The sequence below is a fragment of the Rhineura floridana genome, chromosome 9 (assembly GCF_030035675.1).
Source record: "Rhineura floridana isolate rRhiFlo1 chromosome 9, rRhiFlo1.hap2, whole genome shotgun sequence".
NCBI classification, from domain to species: domain Eukaryota; kingdom Metazoa; phylum Chordata; class Lepidosauria; order Squamata; family Rhineuridae; genus Rhineura; species Rhineura floridana.
The window spans coordinates 78711262-78737558 of record NC_084488.1 but is presented as its reverse complement, the minus strand read 5'-3'; the positions used below and the strand labels follow the sequence as shown (position 1 = coordinate 78737558).

Genomic DNA, 26297 nt, shown 5'->3' with positions numbered 1-26297 from the left:
CACATTATAAGGGAAATAAAAAAGTAACGGAAGATGATGTCCAGGTCCATTCTCAGTTCAAAATTATTCAACATCTGACATGCACGACAAGAAATGCAGAGCTATCACAGCCCAGTTTTGGTAATTCTGTATTTGTATACACTATGCCCCAAAGAACAGCCATGACAAAAGTTATAGACCTGATTTCTTGTTCAATGAGATGATGCTGTTATCTTCACTTATAGTACCTTTTTAGGTGCAAATCGCTTGCTTTCTTCGTGTTGCCTATAGAATTAGACTGAATCACTAAGCTGTAAAGTTCTTTTTATCAACGTTAATTTCTTCACTTTTTTCTACTGCGACCGTGAACCACGGTAACCAGAGTAGCCTAAAGCACAAGATTATTTTTGTTTTGCTTTTTAGAGGTGTTTCCATCTACGTTACAAAGTTCTAGAACATTTTTGTCTTACCGTTTTGTCCATGCCATCTATATGTTAAAACGGCTTTTTTACTTCATCAAATTTGGCTTGAGTGTGGTGGGAAGTATTTTTGGCTCTATGCTCCAATGCAACAACGCTTAAAAACATTCATCTTACTTGGAGGTTCTTAATGGTCACGGTGTGGAAGTAGCCAGCTTCGTACTGCGGGTTTTCGTCCCTTAAAAAAAAAAAAAAGCAGCGCTGTATAATACCCTTTCCCGCTTCTTCTGAAGAAATGTTGCAGACCCTGAAGGAGTGCAGGCCATTCTTTAAGAATTATCTTCTGCATGAGCGGGCTGCGTTCTAGTGCGTCGCAGAGATTCCTGTCAACTATGGCTCCTCACAGATAGTGGCGTTTTCGTGCCAGTCAGGCTAGCAGTATTCCTCAAGCCTACAAAGGTGAAGCAATGCTTTGAGGCAGTTTCCTATATTCCTGGCCGGTAGCTTCCTCCTTCAAGCATCCTCCTCGTCTAACAGCCGCCGCCGCCGCCAACACCGCTAGTTACGCTGCTATTCCGCTCAACCAGCTTAACCGCCTCTTCCCTTCCTCGTTCTGAGCGCGAGCAGGCGGAGCGAGGGCCTCGCTCTGCGGTGCTGGCTGTTGTGATGTCATAACGCGTCGAAGAGGTCGGAAGCTCCGCCTCATTACAGCACTTGCCTGTTCTTCGTCTTTTCTCTCCCCCCCGCCCCTCCTCTTGCTCCTTCCCTGGCTCTGTCCCCGCCCCTCTTCCCACCCACCCCATCTCCCCCGGCGTGAGGAAGCGCACACGCGACAGCTGTGACGGAGCTTTGCTGGATTTAACCAGGCCCACGAAAACTGTCCCTTGGGTCTCTCACTGCCTCCTCTCTCAATCCGGATCTCTTGATTTTTCCCGGCACGCGCTCTCTTTCTATTTCGTGTGCGTTCTTTTCTCGCTTCTTCCGCACCCCGGCACGGGGCGGTGGCGGTTGAAGCACCCGCTGAGGTGAATGTGCGACGCCGGCCCCGGAGGTCGCTGTTCGGGCGGGGGGGGCGCTTCCCCGCCACCCGCAGCCCTCGTGGGGCGGGCAAGGCCCCCGGCACGGACTTCCGCTTAGAGGCTCGTTCCCTTTCCTCCTCCCTCTCTCTACAACAGCCCCACAGGGAGCGGAGAGGGAGGGGCGTGCAGGGCAGCGGTGCGGCCCCCTCTCGGCATGTTCGCGGCCGCCCCGCAGCCACCACTCCGCGGTGCGGAGAAGAGTAGCGATGGAGAGGCCCGGCTGCCCGAAGAGAACCATCAGGAGCAGCTCCTGTTTCCTTCCGGCCAAGGAACCGAAGCCCTCCAGGAAAGCGGCTGCGGTGAGGGGCTACACCAACAGCACCAACAAGAGGGCGACGACGAGGACGACAACGATAAGTGGCAACGAGGGCGGCAGCAGCAACTGCTTCCGCTGCCGCCTCATGCGGTTGAGGCTCCTCCGCCCAAGGATAACCCCTGGACCCGCTGGAAGCCTCCCCCTGCCTCTGGCAGCAGTTTATCCTCCTCCAGCGCCTCCGCCGGCAGCGAGTTCGCCCCGCAGGACCCTGGTGAGAAGGGGTTGGGTAGAAGATAAGCTTGTGCTTTGACCTACTGGGGGAGAACAGAGCCCCGTGTGCTGCTGCGGCTGGCTCTCAAGTTTCTTTAAAGTGGTCTCTCCTCAACCCCCTCCCCCTTTCCTGGTCGATGGCGGCGACAGCGGCGACCCCGAATGACACGGGCTTTGGAGAAAGGCGTGTACTTGCTTGCTCACCCAGCCGGTGCCAAGGAGTTCGTTTGAGCTCTGCTTATCCTCTCTCATGTTGCTTACATGGTCAGATTAGGAAAATGAGCCTGAAGGGGTGTGGTCTGTCTTGGAGTTGTTACATGAGAAGAATGGGAGCGAAACGGTTGAGAGAGCTAGATCTCAGTTGACGGGGGTGGTGTCTGGAAGCAAAAGCGGCTCCTTTTTGTTTGTCGAAAGGAGGAGACTGACTATCGTTGGGATGGAAGTTACCTAAATGATCATGTATTCTGACCGTTTTACACATATTTTATATGATCTTATGCATATAAATGGTGCTATTAAGTTTATTTTCCCAACAAAAATCTAATTAGTTAACAAATGAAATGGCCTTTACTGTTTCCGTGCTAGCTATGTATGTTTGTCAACATTTCATCGACATTATCTACAATAAAACTGGAAAGGACAGCTTTAAAAACCCCTTCAAAAGTAGATATAAGTGACAGTTCTGTATCAGGTTCACTTCATTTTTTATTGAGCAGTCGATTCATGAGATAGTATAATGATGGAAGCAAATTCACCAAGTAGTTGGCAGACTGTCGAACAAATAGAATCTGAAACTCTGGAATAATTTCAATTAATAGTGAATATAAATGCTGCTGACTATGTAACCTGCTTTTATAGTTGATATTTCTTGACATAAAGTTAAACCATTGGGGTGCAAACTTTGCAAAGGTGGTGCTCATGTCCAGAAACTTAGTCTTTTGTTGGCTTCAAATAGATATTTAAATCTTCATTTAGAAGATTAATTTAGATCATGAACCCTTGTAGTAATTGTTGTTTGCTTTGTAGTCCATGCTTTGTGGTCTTACAAGCAACTTTAATAGGTTTATAATTTGTGTATTGCAAATCACAGTATGCTGCCATGTGGCCGGAATAATCATGGAATGTGATTCAAGTTCAGCAACAGTAGTGCTAGTACTCTTGGAAATAATAGAATGTGTTATGTTAGTGCTCTGGGGCTTGGCTAGGTTAAACTGACATAACAGCACAGTTAAACAAGTGTACTTGGATATACGTTCAGTTAAATTCTTGGAAACTTGCTTTCTAATAAATGTGTTTAACATTGTAGCTTAAATACTGTACAAATAAATATAAATCTCTGTCTTAAATAAGTAGCTTTTGTATTTAAATAAAACAATATAGGGAATGTAAAAGGTTAATTAGCATAAATTAGGCCTTTGTGTTAAATGGGCAATTTAGTGTGCATGTTTTCAAATTTCATATAGTAATAAGTTAATTAATAGATCCCATGCAAATTGTCCTCACAGGTCAGCTATTTTATTTATTCATTCAATGAGTTCGGTGGCTTTTATTCCCAAGTAAGCAAACACTGGATTGCAGCCTTAACTATAAGACATTGTAATTCCAACATATATTTGCTTTTGCAAACTGTTTCCTACTTTTGATAATTGCTCAGGCAAAATATGGCACTGTGTGTTAAGTTTTAGAATAAGATATTATTGTCAGAATCTTGTGTAAAAAAATGCTGCTGCCAGATAGGAGTTTTTGCTAGTACTTGAATATTTCAGCTCTAAATACGTTGTTGTTGGTTACTCATATACTATGTAGCCCAGCTTCTCCCAAGATGCTCAGAGCAGTATATATGACATTCCTTCTTGTTCTCCAGAATGATTCAAACTGGTTTAGCTTCAGAGATAGAACTGCATCATTTACCGTTGGATCACTCTCTGGCCATGGTTTGAAGACACAGGGGTGTAAAAAACTTTACTTTTCTAAATGAGGTCAGAAAGATTTCCCTTCACTGCAGGTCAGTGATGGAACATTTGCTTTTAATGCAAAAAGTCTCAGATTCAATCCCTTGTATCTCTAGGTAGAGGTGAGAAAGAGTTGTGTCTGAGTTCTGGAGAGCTGCTGTCAGTGAATGCAGTCTGACTCTATAAGGCAGCTCCTGATGTTACTAAACTATGGGTAGATTTTATGCCTTTGCGACGGTGAAAGAGCCATTAATAACGATTAAATCCTGTTTCCAATGTTCTTGAATTTGACCGTCACCCAAGAATGTTGTACCAAAGTTGTCAATATTGCATAGTAAAAATAAACTCAAAAAATGAAACTATGAGTACTTTGGAGAGTTTGGGGTTTTTTGGATGTTTGTCATATGGTAGATAACATTCAGTACATGGGTAGATTTTGGGAGTCTCTAACATCACCTTTGATGTTCTTGGATGAACTCCCATCAACCCCAACCAGCATGGCCAATGGTCAAGGATAGGAGCTGGAGCAACATCTGGAAAGCTATAGGTTAGTCATCCCTGGTACATACTCAGAAATTTTTAAGAAATCGTATATTAGATGCAATGGAAAATTCCTTTAACGCTTCTCATTCTATTAGGGAATGAAGATCTTTAGGATTCTTGTGATTCCAGTGTACTGTTTCAGACAGGTTTTGCACACAGACATTACTATTAGACTCATCTGATCATAGCCATGTCCCAGAAGAAGCAGGACTTCCAAGTAATGGTGGCTAGAGCGTTGGTGAAAGGCTTTGATCTTAAACATGGTCTCTGGGAAATAAGTTCAGTTGATCAATGAACAATCAGAATATTCACACTGAAATAGTACATTTTTCTGCTTACACCATCATAGCACAAAATGATCCATATGAAGTGTGACACTTTGCTATTAATAACTTGTTACATAAGATAAATTTGGTTCAAGAAAGTTGTACTGAAAAAACATTGTTCACAAACCAATCCCTGACACTTGTTTTATACTTTGCTTATGGTCAGAAATTATAACTTTTTTTTTGTAAATTATTTCAACATGCCTTTTTCCTTGCTATGTTTAGCAAAATGAGCTAGCCCCTAAATAAATGTAATGCCCAGTTATGTATAAGAAGGGCTGTTTTGCCTGTATAAATGTTAGCTGGCAATCTTAAAGTGTTAGGAGAGGAAGACTAGTTGTTGTTTAATTCCCGCTACTCCTGATACTCTGATTTTCAAGTAAGATGCTTGAAAAAATTGTCTGTTACTTTAATTAATTGGAAAATAGCAATACTTATTGTAGATTAGTTATCATTCGGATTACCATAGCACAGGGGTTCCCAAACTGTGGTCTGTGGAACACCAGAGATCCATGAGCTTCAATGGTCCATAGTATTTCTGTAAAAAAAAATGAATCATATAGCATCTAGTACTGTATAGCAGATTGCAATTGCTACAACAGGCAGAAAAATTAAGTGTTCTGCCAACACCCTCAGCAGTTTTCAACTGGTCTGTGGGAACAGAAGTTTGAGAACCACTGCCACAGTGAAAGAAACTAGACTTAGTGTAGTGTGGTAGATAGTGAACTAAGGATATCTCAGTTCACATCCCTGTTCAGCCATGAAATTGATTGGGTTGCTTTGCAAAGGTCATTGTCTCTCAATAACTTATTTTTTTGTGATGATAAACAGGGATGGTGTGAGAGCCATGCATGCCACTTGGAGCTTCATAGAAGAAGGTTCAGATCGATAATAATAAAAATAGACACTTCTGTAGCCATAGCTTTAGCTTACACTACCAGGCCAAGCAGATATATAGACAATGAATAATTATGTTCAGTGTGTTAAGTATGTAGTATAACAATTACATTAATAATATTGTTATTTATTTAGTGAATTTATAAAGCATTGTCATGTACAAGGCTTCCAGCACAATGTGCAATTTAAAACAATAAACAAGTGCATTAAAATTCAGTAAAATAACATAAAATGGTAGAAGCAGATTTAAGAGATTTCACTTGATAAATGTATTACTGTGCAAAAAATAAACTTGACAAGTTTATTTCCTAGAACAGTGGTTTGCAACATGCTAGTTTGCAAAACCAACCCCTCAAAATATCCCTGAACATAGGACTGAAACTCAAATGTGCATTTTAGTTTTTTATTATTATTTTAAGAATTTATATGCCACATTAAAACCATGTTCTCAGGGTGGCTTACAAGAAGAATACAAACAAATTAAAATACATAAATTTGGCTGCCCTACTACCTAGGTTATAATTTATTAGGGGCAGAAGCATGCTTTGTACTCATTTCTTTTAGACCACAGTGGCACATAGTGCAATGCTCTTTATAGTGGATTTTGATTTGGGGGTTGCATATCTTCTATATAGTCAGTATATTGTATATTTTTAATTGAGACTTTTTAACAGCTCAGTGAGTCAGGAACGATATAATGTTACTCCCAATTACTGCAAACTTTGATAAAACAATAATGTAATAATTTAAATTAAAAATGAGTTAAAGAATGCTCTTGACAAAATCAGTCACATTCTATATATCAATGATCAAAAAGCCAGTCCAAGTATAATTTTGTTCCAATACTCTGCATTGGTGAGATTCTATTAATCTCATCAAGAAATTCTCAAATTTGTTTATAATAAAGATATTAACAAAATTGTGAAATTCCTGAATGGTGCCCCCTCAGTTGCACTGTCAATTGTTGCTTTCTCCTGTACTGTCAGTTGGCATGCAACTGCCTCCTACATTAGGTACAGAAGTAATTCTTGCTTCCTCAGTACTCCACTCCTCATGTTCTGAAAGCCATAACTCAGCTATGCTTGTCTGGTGCTTATCTAGTCTCCTCTTTGAAGCTTGATAAAAATAGTCAACAACCTGTATGAGAACTTTGTTAACTCTGCCCAAAGCATTGCCTGAAATTGATGCTATATCTGTTGTGTTGCAGTTTGAATGTGTAAATTATTCCATGAACAAGAAGGTGCTTTCAAGAGTAAGGTACAGGTCAGGCGTCCCCAACCATATTGGGGCCAGGGGTGCATTTGTAAACCTAAGAAGTTGTCATGGATACTACAATATACCCATTTCAAAGATGAAAAACTGTTGTTTCGCAGAACTCTGCTCCCAAGTAGGCAAAACACCTATACTAGCCTCAAACAAATAACACAGACAAAAAAGCAGCCAACAGTTACTCCTCAACAATGAACACACTAAACTCAATTAAAAATAAAATTGGGAGAGTCAGGGGGTCTTGACAGGTGCCAAGGTGGTTGTCTGAGGGCATCATGGTGCTTATGGGTGCCAGTTTAGACCCCAGTAGTACAGAATTAATCTTTTGCAATACAATCAGCACATTCTCTGCTTCAGATTTCTGGGTTGTAACATGTCTCTTTTGGATAAATTCCTAGTCCTCATTCAAAATGTTAAAATAAGAATTTATTATGAAATATTAGTGCCATAGATGTCTCTTACTGGGTACAGCAGGGGTTCCCAAACTTCTTGGGTCCATGAACACATTTGCCGTCCTCTCTGGGTCATTACACACACAGAGAGAGAAAGATGACCCCCATCTGTCCTTGATCCTTTCTGATATGACTATATATATATATATATATATATATATATATTCTTTTTGTGATCAGAAAAGATGCACACAATTAAAATTAGATTCATTTTAATTACTGAGCTAGTCATTGGATTAACTTTTGATTTAATTGGTTTTTGTTACTTTATATGATACAGTTCACATTCTTAATTTTTGATTGGCTTCTTGAAACTAGACTTGTTTTGTTCTTTTATTTTCACTTGGTTGTAGAATCTTCACTGTATGATAGAATCTTTTTTTAAAAATTGCCATGTAAGTGTTTGTTTGGCAGATAAAATGGAGAAGACATGTAGCATTAATCATGTATTAGTAAACTATCTTACAAATTTGTAATATTTGCATCTTAGCATTGTATGCTTATACCAAGTTTATAAGAGCATTTACTTTATTTACCATAATTGCTTTTCCTGAAAGATTGTCTTACCCCCTATATATCCAGTCGATCACTATGCTCTGCAGGTGAGTGCGTCCTGCAGATACCATCTTCATTCCACACTACATAGGAAGCAGACCTTCAGTGTTGTGATACTAACGCTTTAGGGTTCCCTCCCCTTAAATATTAGACAGGCACCATCTCTGTTATCTTTTTGGCACCTACGGAAGGACTTCCTCTTTCAACCAGCCTTTTAAGTAGAGACATATCCCAGTCTGTGTGTGTGCTGGAATCACTTTTTAAAATGTTTTTTAAATTGTTTCTTAAAGATGTTTTGTTTTAATATGTTTTAAAGTATTTTGTTTTTAAGATGCTTTAGGGTGTTTTTAGTGTTTTTGTTTGCTGTCCCGGGCTCCCTCGGGGGGGGGCAGGATGTAAATTTAATAAATAAATATTCAGTTTTCCACATATGACAGCTGTAGGTAGATAGACTGAAATATTTCAGTAGCTGTGTGTTACAGACATATCTGTAAGAATCATAGTGAAGTAAGAATTCATCTAACTTGACTGGATATTTGTTCTGAAATCTATATAAAGTGCAAGTTTCAGTTTATAGAGCACTAACTGGAGTATAAAGTACAATTTTTATCTATTCTGTTTCTAACAAAATCTTTTTCTAATTTAGTGGGAAAAAGTTAATGTGGGTAACAATCTTAGTATCTTACAAGGCTATTAGCAGTATCTTTGAATTCACACTTAAACTAGCTTGATTAGCTGAAAGAATGCTTATTCATCAGTGGGTACCAGGACACCCCCAAGTGGGTAATGTCTTCCTCTGCTAGTGCTTAAGGCAGGAAAGAATTAAGACTACAACGGATTGTCACCGCAGCCCCTCCCATGGAGTGCTAGTTCATTTTTCCTGCCTCGCTTGAGCAATACTGAAGCCAATGAATTTAAAAATAATTTGTACTTTGTTGGAATAATGTGCTTCTACTTGTGCTTAAACAAGTTTGAGAACACAGAACAGAAATTAATCATACTATTTCAGTTCTGTAAAGGACCTTCGTTGTGTTGTTCTTACTGGTTTACTTCAATCACATCTTTTTTTTCTTCATTTTAGAATTGCAGAGTTCTGCTAAAGTCATAAAGGCAGGAAAAGCTAAAGTAAAGAAATCCAGTAAGGTATGTCTTTGTAGTGAAAAACAGCTTTATAGTCTTACTTGAGGTTTCAGATTTCTAATTTATTATAATATATAGCCCTATATTTGCCTATTTGTTTAAATTAAAGAAGTTTAAATTATCCTCAGAAGCACTTTTTTGACATCAAGTAATCTGCATGGATTTTTTAATATAGAAAAAGTACGAAGCTTGAATTATAAAGGCATTACCCTTATTATTCAACTCCTTAATTTGAAGCAAAGGTGATAAGTTATCTTATTCAAGTTCAGGAACAAGGGTGGTGGGCTTTCATAAAATCCTTTTCTCATGTTGCTTTTTAACCCATTTTATTTGTATATTTTTGCAAGGAGGTTTACCCAGAAACTACTTTGATGAAACCTGCTTTTAAGCAAAATGAGAAGACTAATTAGAGCTGTCTTTATACCTGTTCAGAAGTCACTGTCTTAAAATATGGTCTGTCAATTGAACAAGGCATCAGTTACTGTAGAACAATTAATCTGAAGGTTGAATGCAATATTCCATTGTGGTGGAAAACTTTTTCTTACCATGAGCTGTTTTAGAAATATAGGATAAGCAGGAAAGCTACATTTACCGATATTTTAGTGTATTGCCCCGGGACTGTGCATTCAGGTTTCTGAGGTACCAGAGAGACGAATAAGGCAGACCCAGCAGGTTTACTTAAAAGGAGACAAAGTTTATTGAGTAGCTTTCAACCCGCAGGTGCACTCAATACAGTGGAACAGGCTGCCAGGCTCTGCACGAACGTGGACCAGTCTGAACACTGAACTGGGCACACCAGGAACCCTTTATAGGATACATGTTTACAACACAGTAATGAGCAACTAATTACTACAAAGAATTAAGTCACAGCTTTCCCAGCAAAGCCCTCCAGTGATGGAGGCTCTTTCCCAGGATCATACACTATAACTATAGCTGATAAGCAGATTCTCTAGTTTCCTGGTGGGGAGTTAACTACTTCCAAGTCTACATGATCTGGTTAACAAGGCCCCTTCCCAGCATCACACAGCACTCTTGGCAGAGCATCAGACTGGAATGCCTATTAGGAACCTCAGATTAGGCCCCAGGTGGCTCTGAGCTCACATTGACCGTCCCTTGACCCATCTTAAGCTAAACGCTAGACTAGAGAAAACTAAGATTGGGGGGGAGGAAATGCAAGCCCCCTTGCCTACAGGCAGTTATTCTGACGATAAAGATGCTGAGCCTTTGCCATGGGCCAGTACATTTAGTTTCATGTAATTCACATCTGAATATGATTTTTATGAACTTGACTATTCTGTTACATTTATTATGTAAATTACTTTATACCATTAAAGTCATATTTAAAATGTCTGAGCACTTTAAAAGGTGGTGTAGGGATTCAGAATTGTTGACCTGGTTGTTGTGTTTGCTTTGGCTGTCTAGCTGTTTTGTTAATGATTTGTAAGATTCAAGAAAACTATCAGTGAATTTTGGTAGTGTGATCTAGCTTCTACAAAACTAACATAAACCCACTATCAAATGTGGACGCTTGCTTGTTATTGAATATCTGGATAGTAAGGTGTGTTTATTACCATTACAGGCAAATGACTTCAGTGATGCCACAAACTGGCCAACACCAAGTGAAATTGCCAACTCTGAAGTAAGTACGCTTTTAAAATTGCTTTAACAAAGGTGTGGTTTGCCACTTCTTTTTGCAGGTGTCACTTGCCTCTAAGCTGGCACAGAAATAATAAGATTGCACTATGCTCTTTTAACAATTCTGTCTATCTGCCTGATTTTCTCTCTTCTCTGCACTGCCATTGCAATGCTCTTTCCATAACAGCACCATGACTTTCCCAGCTTCAGAGTGTTGGGCAAGCAATAAACTTAGGCCCAACATAGTAGCAGAGAAGCTGGCCGCTATAAGGTATAGGAGATGAGGTGAGCAATAGCAGGATCAGTGTGAATCTATAACAGTTTGCAAGACTACTTTACAATAAAGGCAAATTTATTTCCTTAATAAGCTCATTGTAAGTTGTTACAATGACAATTTTTAATTTTTTCTAGATGCTTTTTTCCCTATATCATATAGAAATAATTTCGTATTGTGATCTTTGCAAAACACAGTATAAATGAAACAGGATAGAACTAATTGGTGCATAATTTAGTTCACATGAAAACCATATTTGGATTGTACAAGGCAGATCTTACTAATGGCAATGGTTCTGTATGCATATGACCTAGGTGTATATTTGGTTGATAAGCGAGGGCAGCTAGAGAATTTGCAGAAAAATATTTTTGGCAACCAGCTAGCTAGTTCATGGTCCACTAACCTATGCCACAGAACCCTCGTAGCTGGTTTGTCTTGTGTTTTAGAAATCTAATGGACTGGGGAAGGGTATGGGGCTTAAGCTAGAGAGAACCAGTCCATTCTCCTCAGTCCAAGCGTTGTCCATCATGTTGTGTAAGGGGCAACAGCTCTCACTGCAGCCCATGATCTTCAAAGATATAATTATAATGTTGTTCGTTTGTTTATTGCATTTATATACCGCCCCATAGCCGAAGCTCTCTGGGAAGTTTACAACAATTAAAACATTAAAAACAAATATACAAATTTAAAAAATACATTTTTAAAAAGCAATTTAAAAACGCATGCTAAAATGCCTGGGAGAAGAGGAAATTCTTGACCTGGTGCTGAAAAGATAACAGTGTTGGCTCCAGGCACACCTCGTCAGGGATATCATTCCATAATTTGGGGGCCACCACTAAGAAGGCCCTCTCCCTTGTTGCCAGACTCCCAGCTTCCCTCTGAGGAGGCACCCAGAGGGGGGTCTTGGATGTTGGGCGTAGTGTATGGGTGGGTTTGTGTCGAGAGATGCTTTTCATCAGGTATTGTGGTCCCAAGCTATGTAAGGCTTTATAGGTTAAAACCAGCACCTTGAATCGACCTCGGAAACATACAGGCAGCCAATGCAAGCAGGCCAGAATCGGTTTTATATGTTCGAACTGTCTGGTCCCTGTTACCAATCTGGCCACTGCATTTTGCACAAGCTGTAGTTTCCAAACCGTCTTCAAAGGCAGCCCCACATAGAGTGCATTGCAGTAATCTATCTTGGAGGTTACCAGAGCATGGACAACTGAAGCGAGGTTATCCCTGTCCAGATAGAGGTGTAGCTGGGCTACCAACCAAAGTTGGTAGAAGGCACTCATTGCCACCGAGGCTACCTGAACCTCAAGTGACAGATGGTTCTAGGAGAAACCCCAAGCTACTAACCTCCTTCAGGGGGAGTGCAACCCCATCCAGGACAGGTTGGACATCCACCATCCAAGTTGTGGTTTGTTTGGGAGAAACAAACCATGAGCACTGGTTTGATACCATGCTAAGGCAAGGCTTATGGTGTGTTGCTCCAGCTGAATAAAAGGAGGAGTGAAATGGGAGCACTTTGGTTTTGTGCTTGGGCGTGCAGCTCATGGACATCATGGCTTAAACAAACCACACAATTTGGCCTAGTGTTATGTGCAAACACAGACACCCTAAAATAGACACCACAAGCCTTGCCTTACCATGGTATCAAACCAGTGCTCATGGTTTGTTTCTCCCATTACATGTTTGAAGGAGAAAAGCACATGGACCATGGCTGCAATAAATCTGCTCCATCCAGGGAGTTTTGTCTGAATAGCTTGTAGTAACAAATGATCTGTTTTTCTGCAACTAACTTACATAAAAGCAGCTACTGCCCAGCTGGAAGATAGACTGAAAAGTGGTTTTGAGAAAGCAGGAATTGTGTGTTTCTGCAAGTTGCCTCCGAAGAAAGAAAGAGAAGGAAAAAAAGAGGGGGAAAGAGAGATTGCAGAGGAGCCTACTGATAGAACCATGCAGAGAAGACAAAGGAACCATTATAGTAATGAGGGATTTCATAGAATCATAGAACAGTAGAGTTGGAAGGGGCCTATAAGGCCATCAAGTCCAACCCCCTGACATCTGCTGGAGGTCTAAGTCTACTAATAATGGAATATACATTTTTTTTAAAAAAATACTGTTTTATTACAGTTTGGTAACAATAAATAACTAACAGTGAACTGAGGTACACTGAGTAATTGTTATGCTCAAGTTAATAATGCACTACAAGATGAATACAACTTGGCAGAAACCCCTTTTTTATAGCTCCATACTACTAAAAATAACTCATCCTCTCCAGAACAACGTTTGATCAGCTACGAATCTGATTGCACCATCTCTGTCATTCGCATAAGCTAAAAGGATCAGAAACCAACTTTCTGTGAACTGGCCTTGTTTTGCTGCTCTCTGTTTAGTCAGCTGTGGTACATGAGTGCTATCTACCACAGTCTGGCAAACTACCCTTGGATTGTATAGCCTGAGTGAGATTTCTAAATTTTGGGTATCTCCATATGGGCATCTGCCAGTATCAGTAGTACTATTTTTTATTTTTGTTTACGTTTGTATACTGCTATTTCATTTAAAAACATCAAAGCAGTTTACAAGTTACAAAAAAAACCCCAGTACAATAAAAACAATACAATAATCCCTTGTGAAATACATATTTTTGAAGGGTAAGATATGAGAAGAAATGCAGATATTAAGTGTGGTTCAATCTGTTAGGTTACATCTGATATTACTCTGTGTATCTTTGTCCAAAACAATTTCACTGATGGACAGCTCCTCCACAAATGAAAAGGCACCCCCATTTCACACCTTCAGCACATGGATAATAGGGTATTATTCATATCTCAGAAGGTGGAGGAAGGAACAAGGGGAACTGTGAATTTGGACTTAATCCTGACCAACAGAAAATAGCTGGTTGAAGAAGTGTTGGGAAGCTTGGGGAAAATGTGTCCATGTCATGGAATTCGTGTTAGTAAGGGATGTGAAAATTCACTATAGATATGTACCCTGGAGAAAAGCTGGTTTCAAAGAGCTCAGAGAAAATCCCATAACTAGAAGTTCTAAAGGGGAATAGAATTTAAAAGGAATGGGAAATTCTGAAAAGAGAATACTAAGGCACCATCGCGTACTATTCCAATTAAAAAATTAAAATGAAAAACATGTAAAGAAGCCACTGTGACTGTATAGGAAGCTATCTGAATGGAGACCTGAAGAGGACACACATGAGAGATAGAGAAGGGACATATAAAACCAAGGATGAGTAGCCTGAACTTCTAAGGATAGAGTCAGGAAGGCTAAAGCATCGAGTGAGCTGAGGCTTGCAAGGGATACTAAAAATAATAAAAAGGGGCTTCTTTGACTATATTTGGAGCAACAATGAAAACTAGGATGGGATAGGTCAATTTCAGGAAGATGGTGAGGTATTAACAGGTGACAGGGAGAACGCAAAACTACTGAATTCCTGTTTTGCTTCGATTTTCTGCAGAAGGGGAATTGTGTTCAGTGTGAGAAAAATAGAACAAATGTCATAAGAAGGGATTTGCAGATGAGAGTAGGTAAGGAGATAGAGAACATTACTTTAAAATGTAATCAAACCTCTAGGGCCAGAGGAACTACAAGGTGCTAGCAGGTGTCATTGCAGAGTAACTGACCATAATCTTTGAGAATTCTTTGATGTGATGTGACTACTAAAATATCTAATGTAATCTAAAGCTGTATTAACAGAATCATAGCATCCAGATCACAAGAATTCATAAGCCCTCCTGATGTGCTCATTAGAACTTGGGTAGGCATTGTGTGTACAGAGAGAATGGGTATGCCAGTCCCACCTCCAGTATCCCTGACTGCACTTGCTCCATCGCCAGCCTTCTCATATTGAGCAGAAGCTGAACAGGGCTTCTAACCACATTAGGCTAAACATGCTTAGAAGCCCCTTCCAGCCTTCTTACTAAACATGGGAAGATGGGGATGTTGGGAGTAGGGCTGATGCATGCACACTCCTCCTACATGCCTTATGCTCACACATATGTTCAAATGTTCTTTAGAATGCATGAATAGGGATCATTCTGTTTTGTGCTGGTCAGGCCACGTGTATTCTGTCCTGTTCTGGGCACCACATTTTAAGGAAGAAAACCTAGAGGGCAATCAGTTGGTGTGGGATCTCCAAATAAAATCCTATGAGGAATGGATATGTTTTGGTTGGAAAAGAGAAGATTAGGGAGAGATGTGGTAGGGGTCTTCATGCAAAAAGTGACTCAGACTTGTTTTCTGTTGCTCCAGAGGAAAGGGTTGGAACCAATGAGTGGAAATTACAGTTACATAGACTTTGGTTCAGCTTTTGGAGAAACTTTCTCATCATCATAAGATGTGTTTGACAATGGAATAGGGAGTTGGTGGATTCTCATTCTCTGGAGGTATTTTAGCTGAAGCTAGATGGTCATCAGTCAGGGATGGTGTAGTTGCATACTGCATTGAGCAGGGAATTGGACTTGATGACCTCCAAAGTCCCTTCCAGTCTTGATTCTATGATAATCATGTTTCTCAAATTGTCAGTTTAATGCCTTATCCATATACAGTAGAACTTTACTATAAGGCATCTCAGTGTACTGTGGAATCGGATATATCGTAGGTGTAACCATGTCCTCCAAGAAAAACACTACATACATTTTTTTTTCATCCTCTGTGCTCCTTGTCAAGTCTTCCTTTTGCTTCTCATGGATGTTGCTGAGTCTTTATTCCTCTCAGCGTTCTTTTTAAAAATCTATTTCCTAACATGCCCCTCCATCCTGCCCTGTTCCTTCCTAGTGGTTTTTTCCTAAGGGATGCTTATCTCTCAAGCCTTCTTCAGGTTCTTAGGTTACTATCTGTGGAGTTTAATTTTTTGTTAGCTTGTTTTTCCTCCTCTGCTTCTTCCTTCACACTCAGTTCCTCAGCAGTGGCAGGTTTTTTGTCTCTTTAGGAACCAGTACAGTAGGGCCCCATTCATATGGCGAGTTACGTTCCAGACCCCCACCAAAAAGTGAAACCCACCAAAAAGCGGAACTCTGTCAATAAAATGGTGCCCAATGCCCCAAAAATGCCATAAAAGTGGAACAAGCGCCGTATGAGTGGGGCCTTACTCTAATTGAAAGCTGCCGTATTAGCGGAATGCTGAAAAGTGGGCCGCCGAAAAGCGGGGCCCTACTGTACTCCAGTATTCCCTGGCTTTACCCCTTGCAGTGCAATTTTCATTATAACATGGAAGCCCTATACTATGGATGCATCTTTTTTCCCCTAACCCCCACGTTATAGCGAGTTTCTACAATAAAGCCGTAACAATCTGCGTCTGTGTTAGAATTGCTTGTTAATATGTGTTTTTTTTTAATATTATGTTTTTAACCCTGTTTTAAAAGATGTTTTTAAAGCTTTTTAAAAAATGTTTTTAACATTGTTTTGTTTTAATGTATTTTAGGGTCTATTTTTATGAAGTTTTAAAGTGTTTTTAGCGTTTCTGTTTGCTGCCCTGGGCTGCTGCTGGGAAGAAGGGCGGGATATAAATCAAATAATTAATAAATAAACAAATAAACACTTCAAGAGTTTCCATCTCCACCCTTGTAAAGGACCAAAAAATCAGGCTTTGCTTGCTTCCAAGTTTTGAGCAATTGAGACAAAAATAGCCAGAATTTTGCAGAGTCAGTCAAGACAACTGTAAACATGAAAACAAAACAAAGAATGTTTCTTGAATTAAGAATGGGTGTTCTGAAGGCATTCTTTGCGTCTTCGTCTTCTAAAAATGGCGTCTAGTTCAGTGCAGACAGATGTGGATATTTGCATCAGTAGTGATCCTGCAGATAAAATCATGTTAAAGCTTTTTTTAGGTATATTTCAAGGGGTATTAAATCTTGACTTGATGGACGTTGCACGCGATGAGAATAATGAGGTTAGTAGCATAACTTACGGTAGGTCTCCACTCAGTGTGTTTTTAAAGTGTGTCCATGGTTCTTCCATTATCAGAAGTGTGGCAGAAGTAACATCATGTCAGAGAATTGTCTTCCAAAAATCTTAGCTTCTTAAGAAAAACACTTCACTGTCAAAATACTTGGCCAGTTGTGGTGTAGAATATTTCTGAATTTTACTGATCAGCATTTCAATCCTGCCATTGCAGATGGGTCTGTAGATTTATTTCCTCTTTTGGTTTGATCTTAATATTTTGTAAATTCCAAGTATAAATTGAGCATATAATCATGCCCTAATTACCTTAGTTTAATTTTTCAGCTGATGTGTTCAATGTACCTTTTTTGATAAAATTTGTGGTAGGGAAAGTGTTTGACATTCTGCTGTTTTGGCTACCATCCCTTTTCAGACATACCTCATTTTGAAGGTTTGGATCTTAATATCAGCAACACAGTGTAGGAAAACGTGAGCTTTTCAGCAAAATACTAATTTTGTATGAGGATGCAAAAATCTTGGTGGCTGTTCAGACCTACTTGTGTACAGGGAATACGATTGGAAGGGGCAGAGGGATTGTGGCAGTAAGCTCTGTCCACGCATGTGTAGGCTCTGTAAGTGCAACCATAAACCTGCAACCTTGTCTTTGAAAGTTCCTTGGAGAACATGTACAGAGCTTTCCCATGTGCAGCCAGCTCTGTACACATGTGCAAAGGGACTGTACAGATAGTATAGCTAACACATGGGAGTTGGGGCTGGGACTTGCTGCTGTGATAACATTCCCTCATATAGGTCATCTGAACAGTACTTTGATAAGGGGAGAAGTGGTAGGAAATAAGGTGTGTGTTTTTTTGTCATGGAGATTAAGTTGGGGGATGGGGAAATGGCCATAAATATTTAAATTAGCTGAAAATTCAACTCTAACATTTTTATTGTGTTACAGTGTAAAAATGTAAGTAATCAGAATAAAAAAACTCCAATCAAAAAGGAGAAAGAAGAGAAGAATGAAAAGAAGAGTAACATCAGAATCAACGAAAACCTGGCAATAAATCCAGATATTCCTGTTGACAATGTTAGCGAAGATGAGGCTCAGATTAACAACCAAAGGAAAAAAGGTTGGTCTGGGCTAGTATATTGATAATGTTGTCTATAACCTGAGGTATAGTAGCTGCATTTAAAGAATGGAATTGTGTTGTGTGTTTGTACTCTCAATTTCTGACTTTCTTGCCCATTTTATTAATGTTTTTTATAGATGAAACTCAAATGTACTAGTGTTTCAATAGTCTTTCTTCTGTTGTGCATGCCCAAATCTTACTTTATTAGTTTAGAATTTAGCAAATCTTCATTTTTTTCCTTAAAAAAATCAGCTTGAACGTTGTGTATAAAAGAATTTGCAGTGTGCCTTAAAAACAATATATTAGGTTGGATCAAACGTTTTTGTTCTGTTCGTGGAGGAATCCCTTCCATGAGTGGAAGAAAAAAATTGGATCTAACAGAATACATTTTAAAACTGCATAACCAGATCTTTCTACATCAGTTGCTTTAGATAGCACTGAGACATTTCAGTGGGGAAAATATTTTACTGCCCCTTGAACCAAGGGGAAGTTCTGCATATGCAATGCAAGCCCTTCAATCATTCAGGAAGAGTGTTTTAGTGAAAAGCATTTTGTTCCCTTTGTGCAGAATGTATGTCCATTTTAAAACATCCACAATTATTTTTACCAGAAATATTCTTCATGCATGCCTTAAGAGCTTGTATTTGAACTGCAAGACCATAGTACATCCTCCCCCATGGCTCCAGGACAGATTTACAGTATAGACTACAGGGTTAAGTGGTATATAAATTGTTGAAATAAATAAACAAGTTTTGATTGGCTACATTACACCCTGAAAGAGAACTCATTCTCCTTACAGTGCAAATACCATAGGCCCAGTGAAGCTGAGCTTCTGTTGTAGCAAGCGGGGAAACCCATCCTCCTTTTCAGTTGCCAAACAGCTGAAGTGGAAATAGTTGTCTACTTGTTTAGTCATGTTGCACTGATATATCAGCATGTGTACCAAGGCTGTTGATATTATGCAAAGCTGTTTGAACTGTACATTCTGCCCCATCCGTGGCCGTGTACCAAGGCTGTTGATACTATACCAGGCTGTTTGAACTGTACATTCTGCCCCATCCGTGGCCGTGTACCGAGGCTGTTGATAATATACAAACCCGTTTGAACTGTACATTCTGCCCCATCCGTGGCCGTGTACCGAGGCTGTTGATAATATACAAACCCGTTTGAACTGTACATTCTGCCCCATCCGTGGCCGTGTACCAAGGCTGTTGATACTATACCAGGCTGTTTGAACTGTACATTCTGCCCCATCCGTGGCCGTGTACCGAGGCTGTTGATAATATACAAACCCGTTTGAACTGTACATTCTGCCCCATCCGTGGCCGTGTACCAAGGCTGTTGATACTATACCAGGCTGTTTGAACTGTACATTCTGCCCCATCCGTGGCCGTGTACCGAGGCTGTTGATAATATACAAACCCGTTTGAACTGTACATTCTGCCCCATCCGTGGCCGTGTACCAAGGCTGTTGATACTATATAAGGCTGTTTGAACTGTACATTCTGCACCATCCGTGGCCGTGTACCAAGGCTGTTGATACTATACAAAGCTGTTTGAACTGTATGTTCTGCCCCACCTGTGGCCGTGTACTGCAAGATGAAGGAGACGACTGGAGTGACCATTCGGAACATGAGCAGGATACATCCTATCGCCTCTTCGATCCCACTCCAACTGCAGCTGCCATTCCCGCTTTAAAGGGGACCAGGGTCTTGAAATCCCCCACTCCAGCAGAAAACTACATTCCCGTGCCAGATCCCTTCGCTAAACTGGCCAAGGACGAATGGTCTCACCCTCTACAAGCACGCCGATTTAATAACATTGCGGACAGACTTTATCCTTTGGCCCCGGACTTTACTACCAAACGGGCCGTACCTGGCATAGACGAGCCAATTTCCAGCTTAGTTTCCAGATCCCTCTTGCCAAGGAAAGGAGAATCTCATTTAAAGGATGCCACTGAGCGGAGACTGGACTTTGCCTTACGCAAGACTCATGAGGCCACCGCCTTTTCTATGCGTGCATCTACATCAGCCTCTATTTTCGCCAGGGCAGCGATGATGTGGTTGGATGACCTCATCGAGGATCCCAGTCCAGATCCTGTTTTTCTGTGCAGATCGCTTATAAAATTGCGCAAAACAGCTGCTTTCGTGGCCGACGCCACCTTGGACGCGAATCAGCTAGGAGCACGCGCCGTGGCGGCTCAAGTTGTTGCCCGACGGACCTTCTGGCTTCGTCACGGGCAGGCCGACTCTACTGCCAGAGTTAATCTATCACAAGCACCTTATGCCAGGTCATTACTTTTCGGCGAGGAGGCACTAAAGGCAGTGCTTGTTGACCCTAAGGACACTCGAAAGCCTGTCTTGGCCACCGTCCGAAACATCGAGCGCAGACCTTTTAGACGTTTTGCTTCGTACCGCACGTCTCAGCGCTTTCGGGGGACAAGGCCGCGAGTTGATTTCCGCTTCTCCAGAGAAGGCTGGAATAGACGTTTCCAGGGTAGAGGCCCACGGCTGGCTAGTTAACTTCGACAAAAGCCATCTACAACCAACCCAACGTCTACAGCATCTAGCTGCAATGTTGGACACCCTGCAAGCGACTGTGTTCCTGTCACCAGTTCGCATAACTGCTATCACAGACATCACAAGTTCTCTGATGCACAAAACATCTGCAGACATCATGCTTCTCGCCAGGGCTCTCGGAATGTTGGTGTCCACCATCCATATTGTGCCATGGGCTCGAGCTCATACTCGCCAGCTACAGTGGGCCTTGCTACCGTTCCAACACGACATTGCCAGCTCAAATCATCGAGCAATCCCCTTGAGTCCCACACTGCGCTTGTCATTCCGCTGGTGGACAAGGGTACAACATCTCACCCAGGGCACTCCATTCAGAGAACCCCACAGGACTGTCATTACCACAGATGCCAGTCTCCTTGGCTGGGGAGCCTACTGCAACTCCCAGTTAGTTCAGGGAGTTTGAAACACAGCAGAGCAAACTCGAGGCATCAGTTGGCTGGAACTAAAGGCTGTCCACTTAGCTGTACTTCATTTTCAGTCTCTTTTCCACTTCGACCATGTTCTCATTCGAACGGACAACATGTGTGCCAGATCTCATTTAAACAGACAGGGAGGCACCAGGTCCCGACCTCTGCAGAACGTGCCTTCCCTCATATTCGACTGGGCAGAACAACATCTGCAATCCTTGCAAGCAGAACATCTAAGAGGAATTTGGAATGTGACAGCAGACTGGCTTAGCAGACAACAGGTCTTTCCAGGAGAATGGAAGCTTCATCCGACCGTTTTCCATCTTCTCCAGCATCATTTCGGCGCATTCTCAGTCGACCTCTTTGCCTCCAGTCGCAATTGCCAGCTACCCAGGTACTTCGCGCGATACCTGGACACGACAGCGGAAGCAGTGGATGTCCTATCGCTACCGTGGCTGGATGGCCTATTGTACGCCTTCCCTCCAATACCACTGTTAGCCAGAACCTTGAGGAAGGTGCAGCGCGAGAGGGCCAAACTGGTTCTGATAGCTCCATATTGGCCCCGTCGACCGTGGTTCTCGGATCTCCTTGCCATGTCAGTGATGGATCCATGGACACTCCCGGTCAGGCCAGACCTCTTATCCCAGGGTCCAATGTTGCATCAGGATCCCAATTGGCTCAAGCTAGCAGCGTGGCTTTTGAACGGGGACATTTGAGATCGGCTGGCCTGTCTGATGCTGTAATTGACATTATTTTTGCCTCGAGAAGACCATCCACTGCTCGTATTTATCAACATACTTGGGTGGCATTTTCCAGGTGGTGTCAGATTCAGCACCTCGATCCTTCACAGGCTACAATACACAGGTGCTGCAATATCTTCATAGGGGCCTCATGATGGGACTCAGATTCAACACATGGCGTCCACATGCGTCCACTCTGTCGTCCATTCTCTCAGTGCCCTCCACTGGTGCCCCTATTGCCTCACATCCGTTCATCAAACGCTTCCCCAGAGGCACTACTCTACGTTCACCGGCTGTAGTCCACCGTTTTCCCTCATGGAGTTTGTCAAAGGTGCTGCAGGCTTTACAACGCCCTCTGTTTGAGCCCCTCAGGACTGTGCCTTTACGTCTGTTGTCATTCAAGGTCCTGTTCCTGATCGCGATCACTTCTGCGAGACAAGTTTTGGAACTGGGCGCATTGTCTTCTGCTCGCCATCTCTGTGTCTTTCACAAGGACTCTGTTGTGCTGAAAACTTATCCTTCCTTCCGTCCCAAGGTCAATTCAGTTTTCCACTGCAACCAGGACATTATTCTTCCTTCATTTTGTCCGAATCCTACCCATCCTCTGGAGAAGGCTTGGCATTCGTTGGATGTCCGGAGGGCTCTCAAGACCTACCTGTCCAGGACCCAGGAGATACAACGAACCGAGTCTTTGTTTGTATCCTTTCATCCAAGGTCTATGGGGCATAAAGTAGCTAATTCCTCCTTATCCCGCTGGTTGCGTGCATGTATTACTTTAGCTTATGAGTCTCTTAAGCTTCCGGTTCCAGCTAGTATATTAGCTCATTCCACTAGGTCAGCGGCCACTGCGGCTGTTTTTGCTACCAATGCTCCTGTTGTCGATATTTGCAGAGCTGCTGTTTGGTCTGCCCCACAATCGTCTATAAGGCATTATAACATAGACCGTTATGCCTCTGCCGTTGCCTCTTTTGGCAGATGAGTGTTGCAACAGGTTGTTAATGATGATTAGGATGTGGGTGGTCCCTCCCTGTTATGGGTTGCTTTGGTACATCCCGCATGATGGCATTCCTCCTATGGAAAATGGACCATTGGTCTCACCTGAAGGGTGATTTTCATAGGAGGAATGCCATCACGACCCTCCCAGTTGGAGGAAATTTGGATGCCTAGTTGGAGGATACCTAGATTTCTTTTCTAGGGTTTTTTATATATTCCTGTTACGCTATTTTATTACATTCACTAGTGAAGTCAAGACTGCTATTAATGTTATATCGCTATGTTAGAGTCATGTTATTTTGAATACTGTTATTGTATTATGACTTTGCTGGTAGGCCAGTTGGCCCTTTTCCCTGCACTTTTAGATATCTCTCTGGACTCGCTGCGAATGAACTGGAGAGTGGGAGGGGCCTGATGCCCCTAGTCTTGACTTCAGAAACATTCTTGCCTTCGGACGATAGGTCGAGCTATAACCCCCCACATGATGGCATTCCTCCTATGAAAATCACCCTTCAGGTGAGACCAGTGGTCCATTCTGAAACAAGAAACTACTTTAGCTCTCTTCTGCTCTGAGTATATCATGTAAGAGTTCTGTTGGGACCTTCTCAGTCCATGACAATGTCTGTTTTCCCATGATTCACCTAATGAGGTGGGAATCAACCTCAAATTTTGCTTTCCTGCGTATATTACAGAAAAGGCATCCATTTCACATAGTCGGAAGTGTGGTATTAGTTTGAAACAGAAATCAGAGGTTCTTCTTGGGATTAACAAAGACTAGATTCTAAAAGTGTTGGAATGTAAAATGGTGAAAAAGAATGAGCATCTCTAATACTATTGTTACCACTATGGTATAAAACTGTTCACTGTCTACAAAGCCCAAGAAATTGAGTAGTTTGTTCTGTGATACTCCCATAGAACCTATGGATGTGGTAAAATATACAGTGTGATTAAATCATTCAATAATTGCTTTAAAAGTGTTTCTTTAAGATATTACTGAGGTCTGCTAGTACTATCTGCTAGTACTATCTGCTATTCTTCCTTTGCATCTATGGCTAGAAGCATATATATGTCAGTAGCAGTCTGATTTTCCAGGGGTCCAAAACATATAGGGACTCTCCACTGATACAAGAGCTCCCTGCTGCATCTAATGGACAAAAATGGGCATGGTGCAAAGCTAGCATGCCTGTCCCCACCCCTCATGTGATGGTTTGTATGTTTTCATAATGACTGAATAGGACTTTTGTAACAAAAATATATATGGTAAGAACTCCATTTGAAATAAAAATCATCCAATCATCTGCCAAAGTGCTTTCACAAGAGTTTGAGGCTGAGATTTGGACTGTGCATAGGATGGGAAGCCATTTCTTGTATACGGAGAACTTACTTTCATTGTAGAAAGTCATTTTATGATACTTGCTGTTTGTAAAATGAATTCATGCATGTGTATTTGTTCAAGATATGGCAATTAATCTTTAAGAAATAATTGTACTATATTTATAGAGTCAACAGATTATAGTTCTATATTTTAAATTTAAAGGTAACAAGCACAAATGGGTGCCACTTCATTTAGATGATATGAAACCAGATAGCCAAGATAGACCTGGATCTCGGAACAATTCAAGATCTCAACCAGAAACTAGCAAGCTTGTGCCACACAATAACAGACGCAATGAGACAAGAACTAGTATGTTATTTAAATTTTATTGGTTTGCCTTTTGCATGCAGTTGACATCTGCTTGTTGGTAAAACCTCACTTGTGTAATTTCAGCAATCTACATTTCTTCTATTTCTAAAAGGCTGGCGACGGGATAGAGAAAAACGAGATGATCATGATGAGGTCTCTAGTGTGAGAAGTGAAGGTGGCAGTGTTCGAGGATTTTACAGAGGAAGAGGGAGGGGCAGGGGTAGAGGAAGAGGACGTGGAAGAGGAAACCCTCGAGGTATGAAAATAGACATTATTAAGAAAAAATATATTGAACATACATATATTAGACTGTAAAGCAGTCCCCTGTAATTTGGTTGGTTAAGACATAATGCCAAACCATAATGTGCTATGGGAACCACCCCTGTGCTTGCTCTTGCATCTCCTTTCCTGCCTTCCATTTCATGTTCCCTTTCATGTTCCATTTCGTGTTCATGTTCCCTTTCACTTCTGATTTAACAGCAAGTCATAGTTTAAAATAGGTTTACAATTCTAATTTGTGAGCAAACTATGGTGTGCCCAGGTTGTATGTAACAGAAAACTATAGTTTGCTGCTTAATTGAAAGTAAGGGGGAAAGCAACACATGTAAGTGGATGAATGATATCTTAGCCTAAGAGCCTCTCACTTTACAGTCCTATTTTACCTGTCGACATGGCTGAGTAGCATAGTTTCATGCTTACTCTCACCCCGCATGCAGAGCATTCCACATACCGTTGTAACCAGAAACTCCATGTAATCATTTTGTCTAACAGAGAGATGGGTTAGACATCCTTTACTTTCCACTGATAGCCCTGTCTCCTACTTCCTGGAAAGCTATCAGATACCCTCTGTGTACTTTACATGTAAAACCTGGATAGCCAGGCTCTGCTCTAATTTGTTTCCCAATCCACCTGATCATGAGAAGAATCCCTTGAATTGGATAAGGGGTAAAAAAAACACTACTTTCTACCATCTTGTTCTAGATTGGTGGCTCAAACTCCCCTCGCCCCCTTTCCTGAACCCACAAAATTCATATGTCCAATATTGTGCTATGAAAAATAGCCACCTTTTTGAATATCAGAGCTAACCCTCACATTCCTGATGTGTGAGTATTTACATCATGGATATGGAACCTGGGGCCTGGGTACTGAATGTGGCCCTTCAGACCTCTCTGTGTGGCCCTTGGGATTCTCACCAGGCCACACCTCCCACTGTCCCTGCACTGTAGCCTCTTTCAGTGCTTTTCCCTGGCTGGAATGTGTCTTTGAACACATTCCTCTTAATTCCTCCTGTCTGGATGGAGGGTGGAGATGTATGTGTGAGTAGGTGTGAGAAACCTCTGACGTGTGTGGCTGGATTGTAGTCTGCTGTATAAAGGTAAAAATCATATTCATTGCTTCACTCACTTCTGACTCTGGCCCAACCCATCAATGGCACATGGCCTCTGGAAAGTTTCCCACAAAGGAATGTGGTCCTTGCTTTGAAAATAACTCCCCTACCCTGATCTAAATGCTACATAGGTAAAAAGTTTAGTGTTGTTGGAAAACCAGTGTTAGCAGATGCCAAGGGTATCAGGACTGGCTGACCTTGGAAATATAGTATTGAAAAAGATGAAGCTTTGGTTTGGTCCAGCAGTGCAATTCTGTTCTTAAACTGCAGTTCTACCACCACCACTTTCTTTGAACCCTCTGGGCAGGAAGATTCACAGAAGTTCCAGGATAACTAAGGACAACACTGGGAGCAGCTCATAGCTGAAATTCTCTCATCACTGCAAGTGATCAAGTCACCGATCCTCTTTTCTCCATCCTTACTCCTCAATATAAGCGTGTAGCATGAA

General features: G+C 41.5%; 1 protein-coding gene across 3 annotated transcripts in view; it reads left to right on the top strand.

The window, feature by feature from the left end:
• Nucleotides 1–1178: 1178 nt before the first annotated feature.
• Nucleotides 1179–26297, top strand: part of LARP1B (La ribonucleoprotein 1B) — a 102360-nt gene continuing 77241 nt past the window's right edge. The window contains exons 1-6 of one of the 3 annotated variants that reach the window (XM_061585056.1): nt 1179–2004; nt 9079–9140; nt 10717–10776; nt 17891–18062; nt 24316–24462; nt 24575–24718. In XM_061585056.1, the coding sequence (XP_061441040.1) occupies nt 1632–2004; nt 9079–9140; nt 10717–10776; nt 17891–18062; nt 24316–24462; nt 24575–24718 (958 nt within the window). In that variant the 5' untranslated portion in view covers nt 1179–1631. The remainder of the gene's footprint in view (nt 2005–9078; nt 9141–10716; nt 10777–17890; nt 18063–24315; nt 24463–24574; nt 24719–26297) is intronic. The other 2 variants (XM_061585054.1, XM_061585055.1) reach the window with 2 other exon arrangements.